This window comes from Grus americana, chromosome 16 (genome assembly GCF_028858705.1).
Source record: "Grus americana isolate bGruAme1 chromosome 16, bGruAme1.mat, whole genome shotgun sequence".
NCBI classification, from domain to species: Eukaryota; Metazoa; Chordata; class Aves; order Gruiformes; family Gruidae; genus Grus; species Grus americana.
The window spans coordinates 7,271,193-7,292,840 of record NC_072867.1 but is presented as its reverse complement, the minus strand read 5'-3'; the positions used below and the strand labels follow the sequence as shown (position 1 = coordinate 7,292,840).

Below are 21,648 nucleotides of genomic sequence, written 5' to 3'. Positions count from 1 at the left end.
TGCAGACTGGGAAATCTGGGCCATCCATCTGATAATTAATTTAGCAATTTAGACTAATTTTTCTTTTAAGGAGAAGTTAATAGGTTTTTCTCTTGCATGGCTTTTTGACCAGATTTTATTCATGTGCAGTGCTTTTTAAGGTTTTTGTACACTTTATGTGTTTATATATATAGTTTATATAACAGGCCAACACATGCAAAAGAATCCTACTTCTCTAGTAATCCTATTTTTGTGAAACCAGTGTTGCAATTTTCTGTTACAACTCATTGCGATTACAGAAAACGAGGCCCACGGTTTAAGTTTAAGTTTTAAACCCATTTGGTTTCAGCCTGCAGCAGGGGTGATAGTCTAGCTCGTGTCTCTTGATGTGAGCTTGCATGGAGGATTCTTCCCCTGGAAAGTGGGGGAAAACCAAAATTGATTGCTCTTGATTGAAGTAATTTTGAAGATGATCTTAAAGATTTTGCACTATTAGTTAATTAAGTGCATCTCTGATGTTGTGAGTTTTGTATCCTTTTTAATAGGAAAATTAAATTTAGGGAGTGGGGAACTTAAGGAAATTCTTCACTCTGAAGAAAAAGTCTGTCGAGGAAGCATATAACACTTGAATGGGTTTCGCCATGTTACTCCTATGAATCATTCAGGAATCTTCAAAACTATCACTTCAATGTCGTCCTACCCTGTCACCTGCAGCGCTGCTAGTGCCACTGTCGGCATCCTGGTCCGAGCCTTACCTGAAGTGTTACAAATGTCCTGCAAGTGTCCTTCCCACTGATCGTAGCTTGTAGTAACTGCTGCCTCTGAATCTCTTCAGGCTCAAAACATCTAAATCTCCCCTGCTTTCTCCCTCTTGTCTTGGTTCCCTCTTTGTTCCAGGGATCATGCAGTGATTTGGGAATGTGAGCCTTGGAGGGAGGGATGGGAAAGGTTAGGAGGAGGACGTGGGGGGAAGACAGTATGGCATTAATTGGGAACAATTGCTTTGGACTATGCTGATCTTCTGGAAAAGACAAGCGATTAGCAAAAGTAAAAATTCACCTCTTTGTTAATTTTTTTTTTTCATTTTATTTTTCGACAACAATGCTTATTAAAATAGGTATTTGGTTTGTCATGGATTCTGGTAGCTAAATTATTTAAGTAAAATTTATAGAGGACAATAAAGCAATTTAGAAATTGATACAGCAATATCTAATATGCTCTGCAGTCTGATTGATACTGTATTCTGTCCCATCTTAGTAATGTGAACAGTAGATCTTTAAAGATACTATATAAATGGAGAATAAGGAAACACATGTAATTAAAATGCTTCAAATCCAAGTTTGTATATCATTGTTTGATGATAAAGATCACTGTTTCTGAAGGGAATAGAGAGGCTGGAGAACAGGAACTGTGAATGTATGCAACGAACATAAAACAGTTTGTGAATTTAAAGTTCCTTTCTTAGGTGTTGTGCAAATTAATACTGCAAATGCAGGTGCTAAAACCATATTTCATGTCTGGTTTAAATTTCATCTGCCTGTCTCTGTGATTTTCTCTATTAGTTACCCATCACCCCCAAGAATGCCAGTCAAAAGCCCATGGGCCTGTTTCATCCAGAAATGCCTCAAGGCTTTTGTTGCATATTTCCTCAACTGAGTTAGTTGAGAGAAAGCCGAGACAGCAGTTCACACCATCACCTTTTTACTTCCTAAAGATCCACTTTGCAGGGATGTTTTTCCAAAGCAAACAACAGTTGCCCCAGAACCCCCATTGTCTTTTGTGATTGACTATGGGAGCAGGATTATGTGAATACTACTGAGACTGTTTGTAAAAGTAGATTGAAAACCTCACAGCAAGTTGGATGTGTTGCTAACTACCCAATAGAAAGAAAGAATCATTAAATTGGCCACCTTTGTTTTTTTCTTCCTGCTTCTTGCTGCTTGTTTTGACTTGGATTGATCAAACTGATTCGATTTATAAAGATGTGAAGGGAAAATATCTTCCACAGTAGATCATCAGCCTTAAAGACTTTAAAGGCTGTCACAGTGCAATAAAACATTGCTGGGAGTTGCATCTTTTAAAATAACATTTTAATAAATTTTCCTTTATAAAAAGCTGCAGTAAAGTAAGTGCTCTGTGATCTGTAATGCATGCATCTCCTCCTAGTCAGGTGAAGTATACACAGTATGTTGTGTGTACACATCCAAGTGATTATGCATTTCATTGTCATAAACTGATAAGGATGCATTCTCTTGAAGATCCTAATTTGGGGGGAATGGTTTCCCTTCTATTCTTCATGTTTCCTAGGAAAGTGCCCAACAGGGTGGCACCACTATGAGGGCACAGCCAGCTGTTACAGAGTGTATTTAAATGGGGAGAACTACTGGGACGCCGTGCAGACATGTCAGCGGGTGAATGGATCCCTCGCCACCTTCACTGCAGACCAGGAGCTAAGGTTTATCCTGGCACAGGAGTGGGACTTGGAAGAAAAAACATTTGTAAGGAAGGACCAGCGTAGGTGAGTAGGAAGGAAAGGAAAAAGATCTCCTATTACATGAGAATGGTTTCTGTGTGATACAAATGCTGGTAGTTCAGTTTGTTTAGAAAAATCTAATGGTAAAATTGACTTCTGGTTAATAACCCAGAATGAGTATCCTGGTTGACTGTTTGGCAGTGACCATCTGTATTTTATGTTTTGATTAACATTAACAGATAGTCTACAATTCAACAGAGTCTTTTTATCTTCAGGCTGTCCCAGCAATGTACTAGTATTCTTGAACTGCAACAGGGAAGATGGAACTTACAATGACTTACTGCTGCACTACCTTGTATACAAATAATTCTTTAAATTTTTCAACAGAATTTTTGTTTCCATTAAGTACCAGTAGCTCTAACAAAGACTGCAAGTTTGAGATAAGAATGAAGTAAAAACCCATTTTGAGTTGGAAGAACTATGTTCTGTTGGCTTTAGATATTTCATTCTGTTAGTTCACAACAAACATAATTCCTTTTTTTTGCCTGTGGGTTTTTTGTCACTCATGGGCTGCCACGACATCACCAGGAGTGGTTCAGTAATGGTGTGTGTTGGTCCCTCGAGAGTTAGAAGATTTGATCTGGAACAGTCTGACATAAGTTGTATGTGTTTATAAAGTATTTGACTTCTGGATGCTTTTGTGTGGTTTTTGGGTTTGAGGTACTGAAGTGCTGCCATAACAACAGAATAAGGTGCTTATTATGAGGAGAAATAAAAGGCACGGTGAGTTATCATTTGTAAACATAGACAACTATCAAGTATTTCCCTCTGTTCTCAACTGTAGTGTCTCTCTCTACATTGCCAAGGTATGGGCTGAAATGTTAAGGAACAAATCAGAATGTTTTGAAAGTTAGCTTTTAAGTATAAAGACATTGGAAGATTCTGTGTAATTTATTTCGTTAGTATGTTTTTGGGTCTGTGTCTTTAAAAATGTAACTTTTTTTTTGTAGGTTCTGGGTTGGATATCAGTATGTGATCACCAATCGAAATCACTCTCTAGAAGGTCACTGGGAAGTAGCTTATAAAGGTACGCCTCAAATTATTACTTAGTTAAATGGCCCATGGAAACTGTCTTAAAGCATGAATAATATTTGCAAGAACAACATAACTTTTCAGTGATAGTGTTGGAATCATGTAGGGGAACTGCTTTGCTTTGCGGCATCAAAACAGAAGAGTTTAATACTCAATACACATGTCTTATTTTCAACTGAGAAGTTTCATAGCTTTTTACATTGGTGTCTTGTGGAAAGAACACATTTTTCAGTTTACTTGGGCTTTCCCTTGATTAAGCTGAGAAAAAGGAAACTACTCTCTAGTTTCTCGTTCTTTGTGGTAAATGTCTACATGAACTGCTGATTCCTGGTTCTAGTATTTGCACAGACAAGTGTAAGATATTTGGGGGTTTTTGCTTTTTAAAAATTGGTAGATTTTTATATCCTTAAATATGTTGAATTTTGCAGAATTACCTAGATCTTTTTTTCATTTTAACCAAGACAAAATTTGCCTAATCCCAGAAATAAATCCCAGTTTACATGAAAAACTGAACATTAATTGGATAGGCGTCACTGGCTGAACTTTTTAAATTACAAAACAAGCAGCTCCCTCTGCTGAAAAAGCAAAGTTATATTTCTATACCTTTTATTTTTAACTAATTCAGTTGAGGGATTAGTTAATCTTAAAGTTATTATATGAACTCTTATGTGTAGAATTGAATGTCTAAATGCTGTACTAGTTTAGGTAATGGAAAATTTAAAACAAAGGGATTTTTTTAGGCATGAGCACTGTGAATTCCAGTGTAGGATTTGAAAACTAATCTGAATAGCTTTCTTCTCTTATACAATTTTCAATAATGGAAAATCTGCAAGGAAAACTGCCCATTAGGTACAGGTACATAATTATGAACAAAATTTTGCTAAACAGTTGGGTCTTGAAAAATACTTCCTTTGACACATGAGAAGTAGTAGAACCCTGCATAGCTTTCTAATGACAGCACTTGTTTACTGCCATGCACAAAAATACTGATTTCTTTTGTCTTTTAAGTGAACAGAATTGATGGAATATTCAGAGGAAACTGCCCTCTTGTGGGGGCAGGAACACTTTCATTAGTTTCTTAAAGCAAAGCACCTAAAGATGTCTTTGGGCAGCAGGGGATAGGGAGGGAGGAAAGTCCAGCTTTTTCTCATAATATGGATTTCTGGTCTGGACAAAAGTGTTTATATAGGGAGGTTTCTCTTGTGAAGCCCAAGATAAAAAACAAAACATTCTCCTTAAAAGGACCTTTCTTTGCTCTTTGGAAAGTTTACTGCACTGCCATCTGCTGACAGTGCTTACAACCAGCGAGGCATAAATTATAGAGAAATCATGATACCCGTTTTTATCCTAAGTTTTATTTAATTTGATGCATTATATGGATTTAAGCCTTCTCAGTGCCATATATTATTTTGTTTGCAAGCTTTCTATTTAATAAAGGAATAGCTATATGAAATAAAGGACATAGTAGTGTTCAGTAGCTTCTGAAAAACTACTTAAGCTTCATTGACTTGTAGTGAGGCAGACTCTGAATTCCTAGTTTCTATTTGAAAAGTGATTTAGGGTCCTATAGCTTGGAAATTTTAATCTGTTCTTGGGAGATGTGGAAGGTAAGCCCTCAAAAAATGATAGCAGAACCTAGTTGCATTTAAAAAAATTAAACAAAAAAGATAACGCCTAACTGTTTGAAAGGACCATTATGTGAGAAGACTGTGTAACATGCTAACTGCAAGAGCTGTTAAAATCAACGTTTAAGCGCACAGATTTGGAAAGTAGGCTTCAGAAAACATGTAAATAGGCTAATTTTCACAATTGTTGTGTCTTGGTCTTCCATTATTTTCTGCAACTTTGCATACCAGCAGATTTAACGATGAAGCGAGACACTGGTCAGAAACAACATTTTAAAAGTTATAAAATGCCCTCAACACCTCTTGCACTGTTTGGAACCCAGCATAGTACAGTCTCTTAACAATTACGTGAGTTGGAAGGACCAGATAGTCCGTGCCACCGCGACAGCAGCAGAAGCGGCATTGCAGCCTGGTTTTCTGCGTAGCACTGCTCCGCACTCTGAATGAGGCAGGCGTGGGGGAGCAGCTCTGCAGTGCGCTGCACAGGATGGATGTACACGCATCTCTGGAAGCACTAGTAGGTGCTTGGAGTGCCAGGTACAAGATTGGTGTGGGTTCTCGCTCCACTAGTAGCATGCGTGGCCAAACACAGCGTTGTTTGAAGGGGTGCCTAACTACTCGCAGGCAAACCCCATGGGACTCTTGAAAGCAGCACTTGTAGAGATATCAGAGCATCACTCCTACTGGTGCAGAATGACAAAATTACCCAGTACTTTGAAAACAGCAGCCTCTTCTCTCTGTGAGTCACCCCTTCCCTCCCCGCTGTTTGCCTTCCCCCGGAGAAATGTTGCTAATGGCAGCTAAAGCAAGAGGACAGTAGCCTTGCAGCAGTGTTGGTGTGCGTGAAATAAGTGACATTACAGAGCCTTTCTAAAGCTTTGCGTACCTGCAGGCTGCTTATACCAATGCATCTTGTTCTAGGCTCTTCAGAGGTATTTTTACCCCCTGACCCTATCTTTGGTACGGCTATGTCTGAAAATGAAAACGTTCTTTGTGCCCAGCTTCAGTGTTTCCATTTTCCTACCCTTCGGCACCACGGTTTACACAGCTGGTATGCTGAAAACTGCTATGAGAAATCTTCATTCCTCTGCAAAAGGAGTAAGTTCGGTTTAGTTCAGTGTTGTGTTGCGTGTGTTAAAAATGCATATAACAAATATGGGGAAATTGGTTAGTTATTTCTACCTTTTGCCCAGTGAATTAAAAAAATAGGGGGTGGACATGAAATTTCTGCTTAGTTTAAATAAATAAGAGCATCATAATGTGTGGTTGCCAGCCACAGTACAGATTTTCACTAAAAATGATTGTTTAGCAGCTATATCAGCCCCAAAATAAAGTATACTTGGGAGAAGAAAAAAAAAAAGGTTAAAAGTGTGCCTTATTAGTAAATATCACTCTTAAATTATTAAATTCTTTCCAGTCAATTATTAGAACTAGAGGGGGAAAAAAGGCAAGTGGAGCTACTGACTTAAAGTGGAAAAAAATGCCTTTAGTTCTGTGTCTTGCATTTCTTTACTCCAAAAGGCTTTATATCAACAGAGGTATTGGCAGTATTTTCAGGTAAATATTTAAGATACCTGATATAGATGGTGCTTCTTTGCAAGAATGAGAAAGTTGTTGAACTTTTACTGCAGTTCTTGAAGATTTTTTTAGTTAGCTTTTTCTTTAAAGCAAGAAAGAGACTTACAGAATGGCAAGGGAGGAAAACTCAGCCTTTCTGTGCCTGCTTTTGTGCCTGAAATCTTGAAAATTAGGAGGACAGGATATTGCCTCATCTACCTTGCGATCCAGCTTTTCCTAAGTACCAGGAGAGAGGGAGGGAGCTGCAGCAGGCATGACAGTGAGGCTTAAACTTCTCAGACCACTTGCTTTCCTGTGTCTTGGAGGGGATGCCTGAAAGTGTGTCAATGCCATTAAATACTTAAAACTCACTTTGTCAGTTCTGAGCAATAAATCATCCCTGCGTGCCTCCAGACTATCCATTATCTTCCCCACTCCTTGGAGATCCCTTTTCAAAGTTGCTTTAATGTGAAGGCATGGCTTTTAACTGGTGGTCTGCTTATGTTTACAAATCACTTAATGTACCAGAATAAACTGGACTCCTGTCTGGCAGGCTCACAGACACTTGGGTATTGATGCGTGTTTCTGTTCTAGGCCAGACTTGCGTTGATATCAAAGACAACATTGTCGATGAAGGCTACTATTTCACTCCAAAAGGGAATGATCCCTGCTTGAGCTGCACATGTCACAACGGTGAACCTGAAATGTGCGTGGCTGCTTTGTGTGAACGGCCCCAGGGGTGTCAGCAGTATCGCAAAGACCCGAAGGAGTGCTGCAAGTTTACATGTTTAGACCCAGGTAAGAGTTGACTGCTGCAGTTTTGTCAAGAAAAGGAGTTCAGTTCTCAATTTGATTATCTTTCAACTTGGTTTGAAATGATGCATCCTTTCAGTGCCTCGACATTGCTGGGTACAACCCCCCTGTGGGGAAAGATCTCAAATCACAGGAAATGAAACACTTCAGGCTGTGGCTACAGATAATTAGTCATCCTTGATGCTACTTCTAGGAGGAGCAGTAGTTTATTTTCTGTATGGAGTTTGACACTACTGTGGAATTTTAGTAGAGTGTCTTGCATGGTTCCTTTGTCATGTTTAGTGGTCGTGACAAACTTTTCTCTTGAGCACTAATTAAGCATCTTTTTCTGGACATGAGCGTTTATGTGTGTGGAAGCTTGCATGCAGGGATCATGTGGGAAGCAAAATTTAAAAATTTATAGAGATTTTCAATAATAATCAGGACGTGCAACGTTGCTTATTGGATTTGGCATCCCAGTGCAGCTTCTTGTTTAGATCAGTAAAGTGTTCAGTTGACTCAGACTGAACTGTTTTGTCAGTCACTGTTTGGGGATGTAGAGGGGGGGGATTATTCTTCTATAAAGAGAGTTGTGAAACAAAATGTATCTTGGAATTTAGTGAGAGCCATCAAATGCTGGAGCAGATTGCTTGTGGAGTCCCCATCTGTGGGGATATTCAGTGTCTGATTGGACTCTGTCGTGGGCAACCTGTTCGAGCTGACACTGAGCAGGAGTTGGACTGGATGATCTCAGGATGTCCCTTCCAACCTCAACCATTCTGTGATACTGTTATTTCCTGGTATTTTAAAAGAACTGAATCTTATCTGAGTGCACTAAGAAACTATTGCTCTGAACTCTTACGGAAAGGTCAACTCTTCCCATCAGAGGCTTCTGTTTCAGTCTGTTACAAAAAGGGGGTGCTTATTGGCTTCCAGATTTGCAGTCTTATTTGTCTTAACTACAGAAGTTAATTGTTAAAGGCCACTGGCTCCTCCTTGCTGTCATTCACATTCATCCTGAGGGTTAAGCTTAACAGATGTTTGTAGGTAGTGTTGCAGGTTGGTCGGTGAAAGAATGGGGAAGAAGCAGGAGTCTTCCTCCCACTCTTATCAACAGAGTTAAGACTTTGTCTTCACCTTTTTTATCTGCAGGAACAGTGTCAGCAAAGCATCACCCAGCAGACGGGATAAGATGACCTGGGATAACCTCGTGCTGTGTTCTTTAATCCTTGCTTATTGCTGTGGGTCTTAACTATTTCATGAATACTGATTTGAAGAGTGTATTTTATCACATCCCTTCTGATCCTTAAGCTCTTCTTTCTGTACTGATGCTAAATAAAACTGTTTCATTATACTCTTGCCTGAAGTGTTCTGGTTTTTTTAGTAACTTAGTTTTTAAGAGAAGAATCATCAAGCAATTGTCAAACTTCCTTCATAATGAAGTTACTTCAGCTAGTGATAAACACTGAAATTTTTAAATGAAGCATTTCAATTTTCCTTCTGGGTGTTTATAAATGACTATTTGACAAAATTAATTAATTACTTTCTTTAATCAGCATGTATTTATCTTTGCCCAATTCTTACATATATCTTCCTAAGCTCTGTTGTAAAGGAAAGAAAACAGCTTACTAATCAACAGTAAGTAAATTAGTCACCCAAGGAGACGCCGGGGGGCAATAAATCCTGCTGTTGGGTTGGCAGGTAATCAGCCCTCGCAGTGTGAGTGGGTGAGCAACAATTACAAGTGGATAAGGAACATTTCTCAAGGACTTGGTAGTAGGGGAATTTTTCAGTGGTAGCAGTAAGCTGAGCATTCACAGCTATACTGTCTTGAAAGATGTTTCTCCTCATTTAGTTGAAGATAAATAGCAGAGGAAAATCTTTCATGTACTAATGCTGAAACTGAGGCAGTCTGTTGCTGCTCCGTGGATGTGATAGAAGATAATTTTTCTGTGTGGCTCTTGTTTAGACAGACCTGCAACTCTTATTTGTGAAAAGGAAGTAAAAAAATACTTCGAAAGAGCTGATGGTGCAGAAGCTTCTCTAGTGACTCAGCTGGTACAGTTATAGAGTATTACTACTGTCTTGAGTGTAAAACAGCCTTTCTGAAATAATCTATTTGTATTTATGTGGGTTGGAAATCTCTGTGATGCTTATACAGAACAAGGGAAGCGGGGTCTTTTTTTTTCTTTAATCTAGGACTTTACTTGGCAATAGTTTATCCAGCCACACTGGTTGAACATTAGGAGCCCTCACAGGCTGAGAGCAGTGTGATAGAGGCCCAAGATGCCTCTTAAGTTCCAAGAATTGCAGTTTTAGCTGGCCTAAAGAGAACACGTGGAAGTCAGGCTTTCTGCCTAAAAAAATTGCGTCATGCTTGCCTGCATGTATATTTTACTTAAGTCACTTTAAGGCAGTTATTAGCACTAATTTATGATGTTCATGAAGTCAGCATTGCTATAAAATGGAGGAGGAACAGCGGCAGGTCTGCGGTGTTCAGGAGGGTGTGTTGCTTGGTAGGTGTGTGGCTGTATCAGCTTAAGCTCTGACAGTAAGAGTCGCTAAAAGGTTTGACAGCACAGAGGCTTTTGTACTGCACAGCCAGATTTGAGAGGGTGTAATGTTCAAGCTCTATGCGTAGTGCACTATTAAATAATTTTCTTGTCGCCAAGACTGCGTTAGGTTATAAATACCACCAGCCTGTTAGCCGTGTACTTTAACGGTGTATAAATTAGGTGGATTTTTCTGTTACTAGCATTTGTAGCAAGCCAGTATTTACAATTTTTTGTGAAGCTTTTAGCTTTCTTTGGTAAAGAGTCTTTGATACAGCTTTAGCCACTGTTAGCGGAAGGAAAAGTACTGAGACCGCTCTTGCAGCTGTGGTGGGTGTGGGAAAGGAGAGGTGGCCAGGATCTGGCTGGTTGCTCTAGGAAGTGCGGTGGTTGGGAAGAGGAGTTTGCACATGGTAGTGCTCGTGTCCTGTAGCAGCGTGTGACCAGGTTGTGCAGCAAGTTCATCCGTTTCTTATCCACACCTAACCTGGGTGCGTTTCTCGTTCAGAGCTCTTTAGTGGAAAAGTGGTGCAGAGAACACAGCACAGTCATTTTTAGGTCTGTCATCTTTGCGTAGAGTATCTGTATGTGTGCGTGCTACTTAAGCATAACCAAGTGTGATAGAAATAGTATGGAGGTATGCCAGCTCTCAGGCCTTTCCCATAGCTTCCAGGCTTGCTGTCCTCTTTAGTGTAACGTCATCAGCCATGCCAGGGAGACAAGTGGATGTGCAAAATGCCATTAACCTTTCCTTTTTCCCTTTTTCAGAGACCTGAAACCTTCAACAGTTTGTCCTTTTTGCTAATTAAGATATTTTTAGAAATATTTAGATCATCTTGCAATAAATAGATAAATCACCTGATGATTCATAAGTTTCTTACATTTTTGAAATATGGAGAAGTGTCACACCAGGCTAATGAATCTCCACTCTGCATTTCTCTCTCCATTACTGACAGAAGAATATTGAGAAAAATGAGTCTTGAACAAAAGTTAACAGGCTTCTTTTGTATGTTTTATGTAACAGATGGCAACAGTTTGTTTGACTCGATGGCTGGTGGAATGCGTCTGATCGTGAGCTGCATTTCCTCCTTCCTCATCCTCTCTCTGCTGCTTTTCATGGTCCACCGGCTACGCCAGAGGCGAAGAGAGCGCATAGAGTCTTTGATTGGAGCAAATTGTAAGTAGCCTGTATCTGTGACAAGTCTTGATCCAAGTGGTGTATGTGCTTCGGAATGAAGGGAGCAGAAGAAATACAAATCTGTGGAAAACATCAGTGGAAGCCTGGTTACAGATTCTAGTCCGTACTGTACCCAAATGTAGCTCTGCACTGGCTGCCTGAACTGGTCATGATTCGTACAAGTTTTGGTTCTCTGAACCACTCCACATTCAAAGAAAAAACTTTTATATCAACACAATTATCTTGTGCCTCACGCTTGTTATTAACAGATTGATGTATGGAAAGGTGAGAAATGTCACGGTCTTGCTTGTCTCTGCCTGTGTGTGTGTCTTGGTACATTCTTTAAACTTGAACTTTTTTTAGCTGATAATGGAAAAATATTTTTTGTTTGTATGTGGTCCAGATCTGAAGTATCTTCTATGTGTGAATGATCTCCTTAGCTTGAAGAAGTTAGATTCAAATTTAGATGTGATGCAGGACAGACAGGCTGGGAGCAGGTGGGCCTGGGTATCATTGTGTAACTGCAGTGAGTTGACTTGTATAGGTTATGTAGACTTTTTTAGGTCTTCAGGAGACATGAGTTCTTTGGGTGTGAAAAGTGGAAAAAGGTGTTGAGATCTGCCTTAAATTGAAGAAGAAAGCATGAGATAAACTCACTTGTTTCTTTTTCTTCTCTTGAAATAGTGCACCATTTTAACTTGGGCCGCAGGATGCCTGGTTTTGATTATGGTCCTGATGGTTTTGGAACTGGCCTTACTCCACTGCATCTTTCAGATGATGGGGAAGGTGGAGCATTTCATTTCCATGATCCACCTCCACCCTATACTGCTTACAAGTATCCAGATATTCAACATCCAGATGATCCACCACCTCCTTATGAGGCTTCTGTCAATCCAGACAGCATCCTTTGTTCCACTGCAGGTATGCAGGCAATAACTTCTCTTTTCATCATCTTTTTTATTTTGACTAAAGGGTAGATGGTTGTTTAGTTTGGGGTTTTTTTTAAACTGTATTTATGTGTTTTAGTGATTGTGATGGGAAAATGTGTTTCACAGTAAAATCTCCTATTTCTGTGATGGAAAAGTCTTTTCTTAAAATACATCATTAAGCTTGTTTTTTCCCAATAGAGGTTCTTTGGATCACCTAAATCACAAGTGGAATCCATACTGCAAGCAGTTTTAACTCTTAGACCTTACCTATTTTCAAGTCCTACCTTGGATGGGTTACCTGGTTACATAGTTTCCACTATGCTTGTACCTTTTCTGGTCTTTTGGAGATAAGTCTGTAGAGATTGGTATTAAAAAGTAGAACAAATGTCAAGTACAAGAGACTTTTTGAATAAAATATATCCAGCATCTTCTCTCCTCCCCACTTCCCCCACCCACATCCCCCCAGAATTGACCAAAAATATCACTTTCTAATGATTCACCCAGTGCTCTTCAGTTTTGCAGCTGCAATATTCACATACTGTAGGAATCATTCTAATTTGGGATCTTATAGCAGCATATCTCACAAGATAAGTGAGCCTGATTAGTGCAAGTATCTTATTTATATATCAAAGTTTTATTTTTGCTACATAATTTTATTCTTTTGCAGTGTCATCTGTTTGTGCATTAATGCAAAATGAAGAAACTAGAGCTTCCAGAAATACAGATAGTAAATCTATTTGGGAATGTGAAATGATACACTTCATGTTCTGATGCTGCTTGTTTTTTGTCCTTTGCAGATGGAGTTCTTTCTCAGACTGTGCAAAGCGGTCCTCCATCCCTGGGAAACTGTGATGTATCCCCACAGCTTACAGAGGGATCGCTTGCTCCCTCAGTTGGTCCTTCTCCAGTGGAGCTGGAAGACTCTGCTGACAGCAGCACCTTTCTTGTCCCTCCGGACACACCGCTAAATGAAAACACACCGGCAGAAACTCTCACGGGCAGCCGTCACAGCCACTGTTCTCTGAATACCATTGTATAAAGGAGTAAAAAGCCGACTGCCAGTCAGAAAGAGTTTTAGCAACTGTTTGCACAGACAAACACTAATCCGTGGTTTGAACTTCAGAAGGAATCTCCACTTTGTTTTTTTGAACACTACTTTTATGTTCTAGATTAGGATTGTGCCTCTCGTTTTTTGGCTGTCGTTATTCATTCACTAATCGGTTTGTCCTGTAAATACGGATTGTATAACTGCTCTTTTTTTCCATTGGCTATGGAAAAGAGTGCAGAGAATTCCTTTGACTTCTAAGGAGGTGAAAAGTTATGGGTAGGGTGTTTTGGTTTTTTTTTCTTAATCTAAGAGGAAGCAAAATCTACATGAGAAAAAAGCTGCTTTGATTTGGCTGGATACCACTGGACCCAGGGACCAGACGATGGAAAAGGAGGGTGGGGGCAGTTGCTGTTCAATCAGTTGCTTTCTCTCTTGCTTCAGTGCTACACCTGGAAAAGGCAGAGAAGACGGAACTGCAGGGGAAGGGGCTGGGGGCCTGTTTTACAGAGTGGGAACACAGGAGCTAAAGCCCATGCCAGCAAGTAAGAGTTATGCAGTGTAAAACATTTACGTGTTTTGATCTGCCGTGCTGTTTCAGAACACTGTAGGGTCTGGAGGATGAATGATCTACGCAGTGTGTGACAAATGGGTACTAAGAAAGCTAGGATTTGCAATTACAATTATTTGTTATTGGTAGCTGCAAAATCTCATACTGTCGGGTAAACCTCTGGCCCATAAAGAAAAGTGGGTCTGTGTAATGCTTGTGTCCCTTCGGTAGAATCCTCATCTGTGTTAGGTAGTACTTTAGGGAAGAGACGGGGAGCAATTAACTTTGATTGATGCAGTCTGACTTCACTGTATGAAGCCCCTGTTTGTATTAATCCCATAAGGAAGATTGAGGTGTTTTTCTTTGTGGTTTAACTCCTTTACAGTGAACAGTTGCACAAGATTGGCCTGGATAAAAGCCCATTGTTCTTGCTTTTCTTATAGCATGCTATATTTAGCATGTAAATGTGTTCCCTCCACTTCTTTAACGGTTCTACAAAGGTCATTTTAAAACAGTGATCCACATGCACTAAATGTGATGTTTAATTCTAATTGGACACTTGTTCCTTATCCAAGTCTCATAATTCTAGGGATTTCCCCTGTGCCCCCCAAACAATTTATCCAAGTCCCACGAGGGGTTACAATGATTAGTATACTTAAATCAGTAAAGCACTTTGCTTCACTCCGGTATGTCATCTTAAATTTCCCCTTCAGATGGAACTCTTTAATTTATACATGGCAAAAATTCTTTCACTCCCTTGCTACACCCAAACTTAAGCACTGTTGGTTTTGATAATGACTGCAAAATAATCTGATGTTAAATTTAAGTTTGGATTTCAGTGTACAAATAATTTACTTCCCCCCCCATCCTCCTCTTGCCTCTGCTTCTCCTTGACTTACTGTAGCAGTCAGCAGATGAAATGAATTATAAGGAATTTATAAAGAATGCCCCTTGTGAGTGTTCTCCTATACCTTATGAAGGGTACAAGCCTAGAGGGATGGGAAGAGAGCACCGCATGGGGGTGTGTATGTGATCTATTTTTCTAGTAATGATGAGAAATCATACTTGTATGACAAATCCGAACCCACTGATGTTGTTTCCCAGTGCAGCTGACTCTTTCCCCATTGAATATGCTGCTACTTTCTATTCTGTCTTGCCTATAGGCTCATACTGTACTTGGGGATTGGTCTTGACAATTCGACTCCTTTTGCACAGAAAACTGTGAGTTTCGCTATTAACATCGTATCTGGTGTCTTGCTATTCAGACACTTGCTAACAATCGTGAGTCCGTCAGAGAGCGTGAATCACAGTTCTGGGGTGCGCTGTTGGCACACGAGTGGGAGGAAGCACTGTTAGGAAGCCTCTCCGCCGGGAGCCGTGCCACCGCCCGCGTCCTGCGCTCTGGTTTGACTGGCTCTAACAGCAGTGGTACGAAAGGAGAGGAGCAATTCTCCACCCTGTGGGATCTCTTTACTGTCTTCTCCTCCTCTGAGTTCAAGTCCTGGTCTAATGAAGTGGATGGATAGCAGTAGTCAGAACCATGCTACAAATTATCGAGCATTTCTGAAGTATGAAAATAAAGCGGGTTTTGTGCATTTTTGAGCACATTCATACATTTTATACATTGTATGTACTGATTTTTCTTTAGTTTTATAGGTACGAATGCGTGTGCGCGCGCGTGTGTGTTTCTGGGTGGCGAGATATATATATATATATATATACATACTGTAGAGGGTAACCTTTGTGCTTTGTCCAGCTAGGTGAAGCTAAGCACTGGGATATAAACTAGGCTCCTAGGGTTAATACTTCTCTCAAGCTGACTACACTCTGATGTAGGACAGGCTGTGATAGTGTACACTTTAGTAGGATACAAAGTCTATGCTACTACAGTCTGTTCCTGAAAAATATTTTGTTAGCAGTGCAAAATAGAAAACTTCCAATTTCTTTTGAAGCCAGATGGAATATTTGTTCTTTGTAGTATCCTAGCGCAATAACAAAAGGCCTTTTGGCTTGGTTTAGTCTCTGAAGCTGTGTTTTGTGGCTGAGGTGAACAGATACCTTACTTCACACTTCTCCTAACGCTATGGGAATCAGTTTGATTTTTTTTTTTATTATTATTTTACTTTTGGTTCTGTGGTGAATTTTATTTGAAAATAAGCTCTGTTACAACTGGCAACTTCATGGTGGCTCCTGGTTGTAGCTATTCCAAACAGAGGCTGCTTTGTAGAAGCCTCAGTGTTGTATTTTCCCCATTGCTTCTGAGCCTTTCCCACTTGTCTAGCAGCATGGAGGCTGCTATTTTCTCTCTTTTCCTCTATCCTCCTTCATCGTAACTGTAAACGAGGGAAATTTTGCCTCGAACGGGGCAGCTCGCTCAGCGCAGCTCACTTAGTACAGCTCACTTACCTCTCGGTGAGCTTCTAATTTGGCAATAAAATTGTCATTTTGGCCCTTTTCAATGTAGCTTTTTCACATTGAGTATTTTCTCTAGGAGTAGGAGCCTTTGTAGCAGAAAACATCACAACTACTCAGACTCCCGGACCAACTGGGAAAGAGATAAGTTTTCTTGACAGCAGTTGACTCCTCAGCGAACCTTCCTTGCCCTTGGCAAGGTGACCGGTAAGCAGTCTGTCCTGAGCACCAATTAGGGAGCGTTGATGCTTGCCTGAGGAAGACCTTTCTGGTTTGATTGCCATTAGATTGATGAGATCTTTGGAGTTATTTTGTGCGTTGATTTTTTTGTTTTGTTTTGTTTTTCTCCACTACTGTTTGCTTCTCTGGATTTTTTTCTTAACTACTGATGCATCCCAAATCCCCCTCCAGACCCAGCGGGGGAGACGGCGTTACCACATCATTCCCAGCAGCACGCCTGAGCGGGGTGTGCGTTTCTCTTGGGATGCCTTTGATTGCAGTTGTTGTGAAGCCGCAGCACTCGAGTTCTGCGCAGGGCTCGCGTTTCCCGTTGTGGCCTCAGACAAAACCGCTCCTCAGATTCCCCATCCTTAGATGTCCTGTGGTGCCATATCGAGGTCTGTGCTGTTCCTTCAAGAACAGCCCTAGATAGTCACTTCTGTCGGCGTTATCGGTGGTACACGTACACAGTCTTACAGCAGCCTCTACTTTTTTTACTAGGTGAGTTGTAGAGTATTGCAGTGTTAGAAGGACGGTGGGTTTTATTCTGTGCTAGAAGATCAAAACTGTCATTCAGGTGTACGAAGAGCTTGTCTGTGTAATGTTCAGTCTTGTCTAGTTTTGAGCCTCAGACTACTCCTTCACCTGTTCATGGCAGGACACCGGTCTAGAAAAAGAATTAAGTAGGTGGAAAATTTTTTCTGAAGGCTTAATCTTGCAGTCAGTGGGTGCTCCACCTCCCCAAGTGTGACAGAGCGATGGCCTGTTCACGTGTCTCTGGAGTTTCACTAGGAAGGTAATGGGTTTGTGACCAGTAATTACTGTTCTTTTCCTGTCTAATGTTAAAGGAATTTGAAGCTGGTTTTAAAGATGGTTTTTATCTTTCAGATGTGGATTTTCAGTGGCAAAGCGCCTGAGTTTTAATGTTGCCTCACACAATCCATAACACGTCTCAGTTGCTGAAACTTCTTTTTTTTCTCCCCAGCTAAGGAACATGCAATATACAGAAATGTCTTTTAAATTACCCTTGCAAGTTGGGAGCTGGACCCTAAAATTAGAGCAGATTAGTGTAGAGGAGGCAAATCAAAGTTCATACATTTTTGCTTCTGATGTTCCCCAGTTCCATATGAAATATGCGTTTCTTTGGAATAGACGCTTTCGGCAGTGAAGATCTGCTTCCCCTAACAGCAGCCTGCATTACCTGCCTGCTACGGTACGACATAGCTTTAATTTTCTGGTATTGTGCACCTTGAATGTTGAGTGGGTCGGAGCCGATGCCAGCGGAGAAGCTGTGCTGGCTGGCTGCGTGCGTGGCCGTGCTGCGCCGTACCCCCGGTGTCGAGCCGGCGGGTGCCCGGGAGGCTGAGAGAGAGGATGAGACACTGCTTTTTACCTTCTCCGGGAAAGTAATTTTAGCCAACGCTGCATTTGCAGGCTTCTCCTGTGTAGTTGGTTTGTGACTGGACTTAACTGTGGCAATGTATAAAAGATTTTGATATTCTGTGAAATACCATGTAGAATTTAAATTTGATACTATAATAATTCAGTCCCTGTGACACTGGTTTTTTGTTTTAACTTCTTTCTTTGGGGTTGGCACTAATCTTTCTTTTTTTCTCAAGATGCTGTGAGAAACATTTCATCCAAATGCCAAATAAATTGTGTTCTGTAAGAGAAATGGCCTGTTCCGGTGTCTCCTGATTGCAGCATCGACGCGGTTCCTCAGTGTACCGAAGGAAGGTCTCGTTAAATCACGCTTCTGAGCAGTGATCTTGCAAAAAGATTGATAGATGCATTTAACTTCAAGCAGGGAGGCTGCTGAAGTCCTTTTGTGTACAAACTCCAGTGGAATTTACCTATATTAGCATAATTTTAGGACAGTCCTGGCTGTATACCCAAGAAGGTGCAGTGCAGCTTGTTCCTGCTGCCCTCCAAGCCTGTGGGGAGGACACCAAGCCTCTGGGCAGGAGGTGCAGGTGGTTGGGCTGGATGGGGGGCTGTTCTGGACCCCCAGCTCCCGGCGCGGGGTGGCAGGGCTCTGGGCAGTGATCCGAGTGTGTCGGAGGGCCGACGTGGAGTCGGAGGAGGACGGCGTTAGCACTGAGCCTTGCGTGCCCAGCTGGCAGTGCGGGGGCTGGTGGAAAAGCCTGACGAGAGGTCCGGCTGTCCTGACCTCTTCAGCTATTCCAAAATTCGAGCTCCAAACTTCTTCATCAGACTCCTAAAGGAAGGTTTTGGGTACTGTGCCCTTCCTTCGGTTGTGTGTTACACCCCCTGTGTGGTACGGGCGCTGGAGGGAGGGCCCTGGGCTGAGCTCGGGTGGGCTGGCAGGAGGAGCCTTGGCGGAGAGCCGTGTTTTTGGGTGCGCAGGGGGTTCCCGTCCGGTGCTGGGACCCGTCTGTCTTGCGGGGAGATGTACAGCAGATGGCGTACCTGCCTACGCCAGCCCCGCGCTGCTTTACATCACAGGCGATTGCAATTCCCTTCGGAGCTGCGGGGAGCGCGCTGAGCTGAGCCGGGGTGTGCAGCGGGAGAGGCGGCTCTCCTGCCCCCCTCCCCTCGGCCCGCACTGAGCCGGGAGGGGATGCTGCCTCTCTTGAAAGAGCCCGCAACCAAATTATTTAATAAAGCTGGCTGATAGCAGGCAATATTCCCCCGAGAGGCCTCGCTGGATAAATAAGCCTCTTCAAGCGGTTGTGCTGGGTTAGTAACGCAGGCTTGCTGCTGGAGCTGGCGGGCTGGTGGGATACGGGATGGAGCAACACCAACCCTGAGCGGAAGAGTCGCATCTCCGTCCCGGCAAGGTGTGCTCGGCATCGCCACTGTCTGCTCCTCTGGGCCAGGTGCTGCTGGGGCAGTCGCTGGTCCCATAGCATGTGCTCATAGCCACGCAGCTGGAGATCCAAGCGTTGGCGTGGTCAGCGTGCTGGTCGGAGGATGGATCCTTCTGGAGGGGGGAAAGCCGCACTGCTGGCACCTGCCCCCGCCTCTCTTCTGGAGCGTGGGGCCGTGGGGCCCCTGCGTCCTCGTCCTGGCGGCAGCTCTGCGGATGGCTGGTGGTACAAGTGCTGCAATCAGATTTTTCTGGAGCCATGCAGAGCCAAGTCTGCTTTACCTGGGGGAAGTAGTTTAAGAATTAAAATTGAATTGACCTCCTGATCCCAGCCTGCCATGGGGGGGGGCTGTTTTCAGGCACGGGGAAAGAGCAGCATCTCCTTTTTGCAGAGTCCAGACCTGGCCCTGGTGATGCCTGCCCACACCCCGAGCTGGCAGCTCAGGTCCTGGGAACATTCACTGGCTTTTTACAAGCTGCTGGGCTCGCAGTCTGCGCTGAGAGTGCTGCAGAACGAGTCTCTGCAGCATTGCTGGGCTGTCCCCGTGCCCTGCTTGCGGCCGCAGGATGTGTTCATTGCTGAAAGCCATCCAGGGCGCAGTGTCATCGTCACCGCGGGTGCCATGGAGGGCTCCGCTCTCTCTTTCCTGCACCCCGCAGAGGGCAGCTGCTGCCGCAGCCACCACCTCCATCGCTGCTGGACCCAAACCAGCGCAGCCCCCAGCTCCCAGAGCTTCATCTCCGCTCTGGGCTGCGAGATGCTGGTTCAGCTGAGGGCGATGGGACGCAGCCCTTCCTTCACTGCTGGTCTGGAGGGGGGACAAATATCTCTCTATATAGCAGGTGCCTGATGCCACAAGCACTTGAGGGGGCTCGGTCTGGCAGGGACACCATGGGGCTCTGCTGGTGCTGCAAGACCTTGTGCAGGTGCAACTTGTTCTTCCCTCCTGCCTTCTTGTAGCCTGGGGACAGGGGTGATGCTGTGGCTGCAGGGAGCAGCCAGGAGTGCCTGGGCACAGCCACTGCTCTTGGGGCTCACCACCGCTCCCACTCACAACCGGTGTCCCCCTGCACCCCGTGCAAGGGGGGGCAGCTGTTAGCATCGACACTCGGATGCTGTGGCAGGGGCATTGCTGGGCAGCCCTCTGCTGCAGGCTCTTACCAGCTTAAAATGCATTTTCCTGGGAGGATAATTAGCGGCTGTGCTCAGCGTGGTGCGTCCGGGGCGCTCAGCCCCTGGGAGGACGCCGGGGACTTGGGGGCATGGGTCGAGTACGTGTAGGGGCCACGTGCTGGCAATGGCCCCGGGGGGTGCCAGGCCGTGGGGGGCTGGCTGGCCTCACCGGGCGGGGGGGAGACATCGCTGACCCCAGCAGTGGCGGGAGCGTGGGATGAATGAAGGGGCTGTGCAGCGGCGTGCGGCCAGCGCGCATCTGCTGGCCACAGTGCCTCCTTTGTGCCGGAGCCGGCTGCGCTCCCTTCTCCGCTCCTGGCTTTTTCCCCAGGCTGGTGGCAGCTTATTATGGAGATCAGAGATTTTAATGGAAAATCAGAAGTGGCTGGAGTATTTATTCCCCTTGAACTTCATGTCCCCGCTGCACTTGCTTCTCTGGATGCCCACAACCCTTCGTGTGCCTGTCCCTGGTGACGTGAACCATGCTCTGGTGGCTCAAGTCCTTGTGTTGTCACTGTCCCCAGCAGCCCAGGTCCCCGGCCGAGCTCCCAGGTGGCAGCACAGGATTTACCTCCAGGAGCTGATCTTGGCAACCCCGCTGTGTGCTGGTGCAGCACTTGCTGACGGTGCACATGGCGGGGGTTCCCAGCAGGGTGGCACTGTGCCCGAGACTGATCAATGGCTGCAGCTTAAGTAACTATTTTTATTTTTCAGTGGTATTTTTTCCCCTGTCATGGCTCTTGCCCTTGGTTCTGTGAGCACATGTGCCTGCAGGGACCTCAGCTGCCTCCTGGCCCCGTGGCAGCAGGACGATGGAAGTGGTGTCTCCCTACGAGGACAGCGCAGAGCTGCAGGATCGACTAAGCTCACCACCACCACGGCAGCAAGAGACCAGCAAGTATGGAGCGGCTCTTTCAAGGTTTGATCTGGTTCCTATAGAAACTGGAAGTTGCTCTTGCTTGGCGCCCGCGCTAGCAGCCGGCGGTGCCCCCCGGGGAGCAGGGCAAGCCGGGGATGAGCAGGAGTGGGCTACAGCACAGTGCCTTGCTGCCGCCGCTGTCTTTCCGCACGCCTCCGTGCCCCCTCTGCTTCCTCGCTCTGCTCCTGCCCCTCGGCGGGGCTGTGCTGAGCTCTGCCAGGGCTCTGCATCCCCCTCCAGCTGTGTGGGCTTCTCGGAGCCCCCTGGCTGGCTGGGCCACTCTTTGCCCTGGCAGGGCCCTTTGTGGGACAAGGGACGTGTTC

The 21,648-nt window shown here is 43.9% G+C and overlaps 1 protein-coding gene across 4 annotated transcripts in view; it reads left to right on the top strand.

Moving 5' to 3' along the window:
* DGCR2 (DiGeorge syndrome critical region gene 2) overlaps positions 1–18,077 on the top strand; it is a 48,685-nt gene extending 30,608 nt beyond the window's left edge. For 2 of the 4 annotated variants that reach the window (XM_054843987.1, XM_054843985.1), the window contains 7 exons: positions 2,287–2,497; positions 3,463–3,539; positions 6,091–6,267; positions 7,321–7,524; positions 11,095–11,247; positions 11,932–12,168; positions 12,974–18,077. In XM_054843987.1, the coding sequence (XP_054699962.1) occupies positions 2,287–2,497; positions 3,463–3,539; positions 6,091–6,267; positions 7,321–7,524; positions 11,095–11,247; positions 11,932–12,168; positions 12,974–13,215 (1,301 nt within the window). In that variant the 3' untranslated portion in view covers positions 13,216–18,077. Of the gene's footprint in view, positions 1–2,279; positions 2,498–3,462; positions 3,540–6,090; positions 6,268–7,320; positions 7,525–11,094; positions 11,248–11,931; positions 12,169–12,973 lie in introns of all 4 variants that reach the window. The other 2 variants (XM_054843986.1, XM_054843984.1) reach the window with 1 other exon arrangement.
* The last annotated feature ends 3,571 nt before the right edge of the window (positions 18,078–21,648 follow it).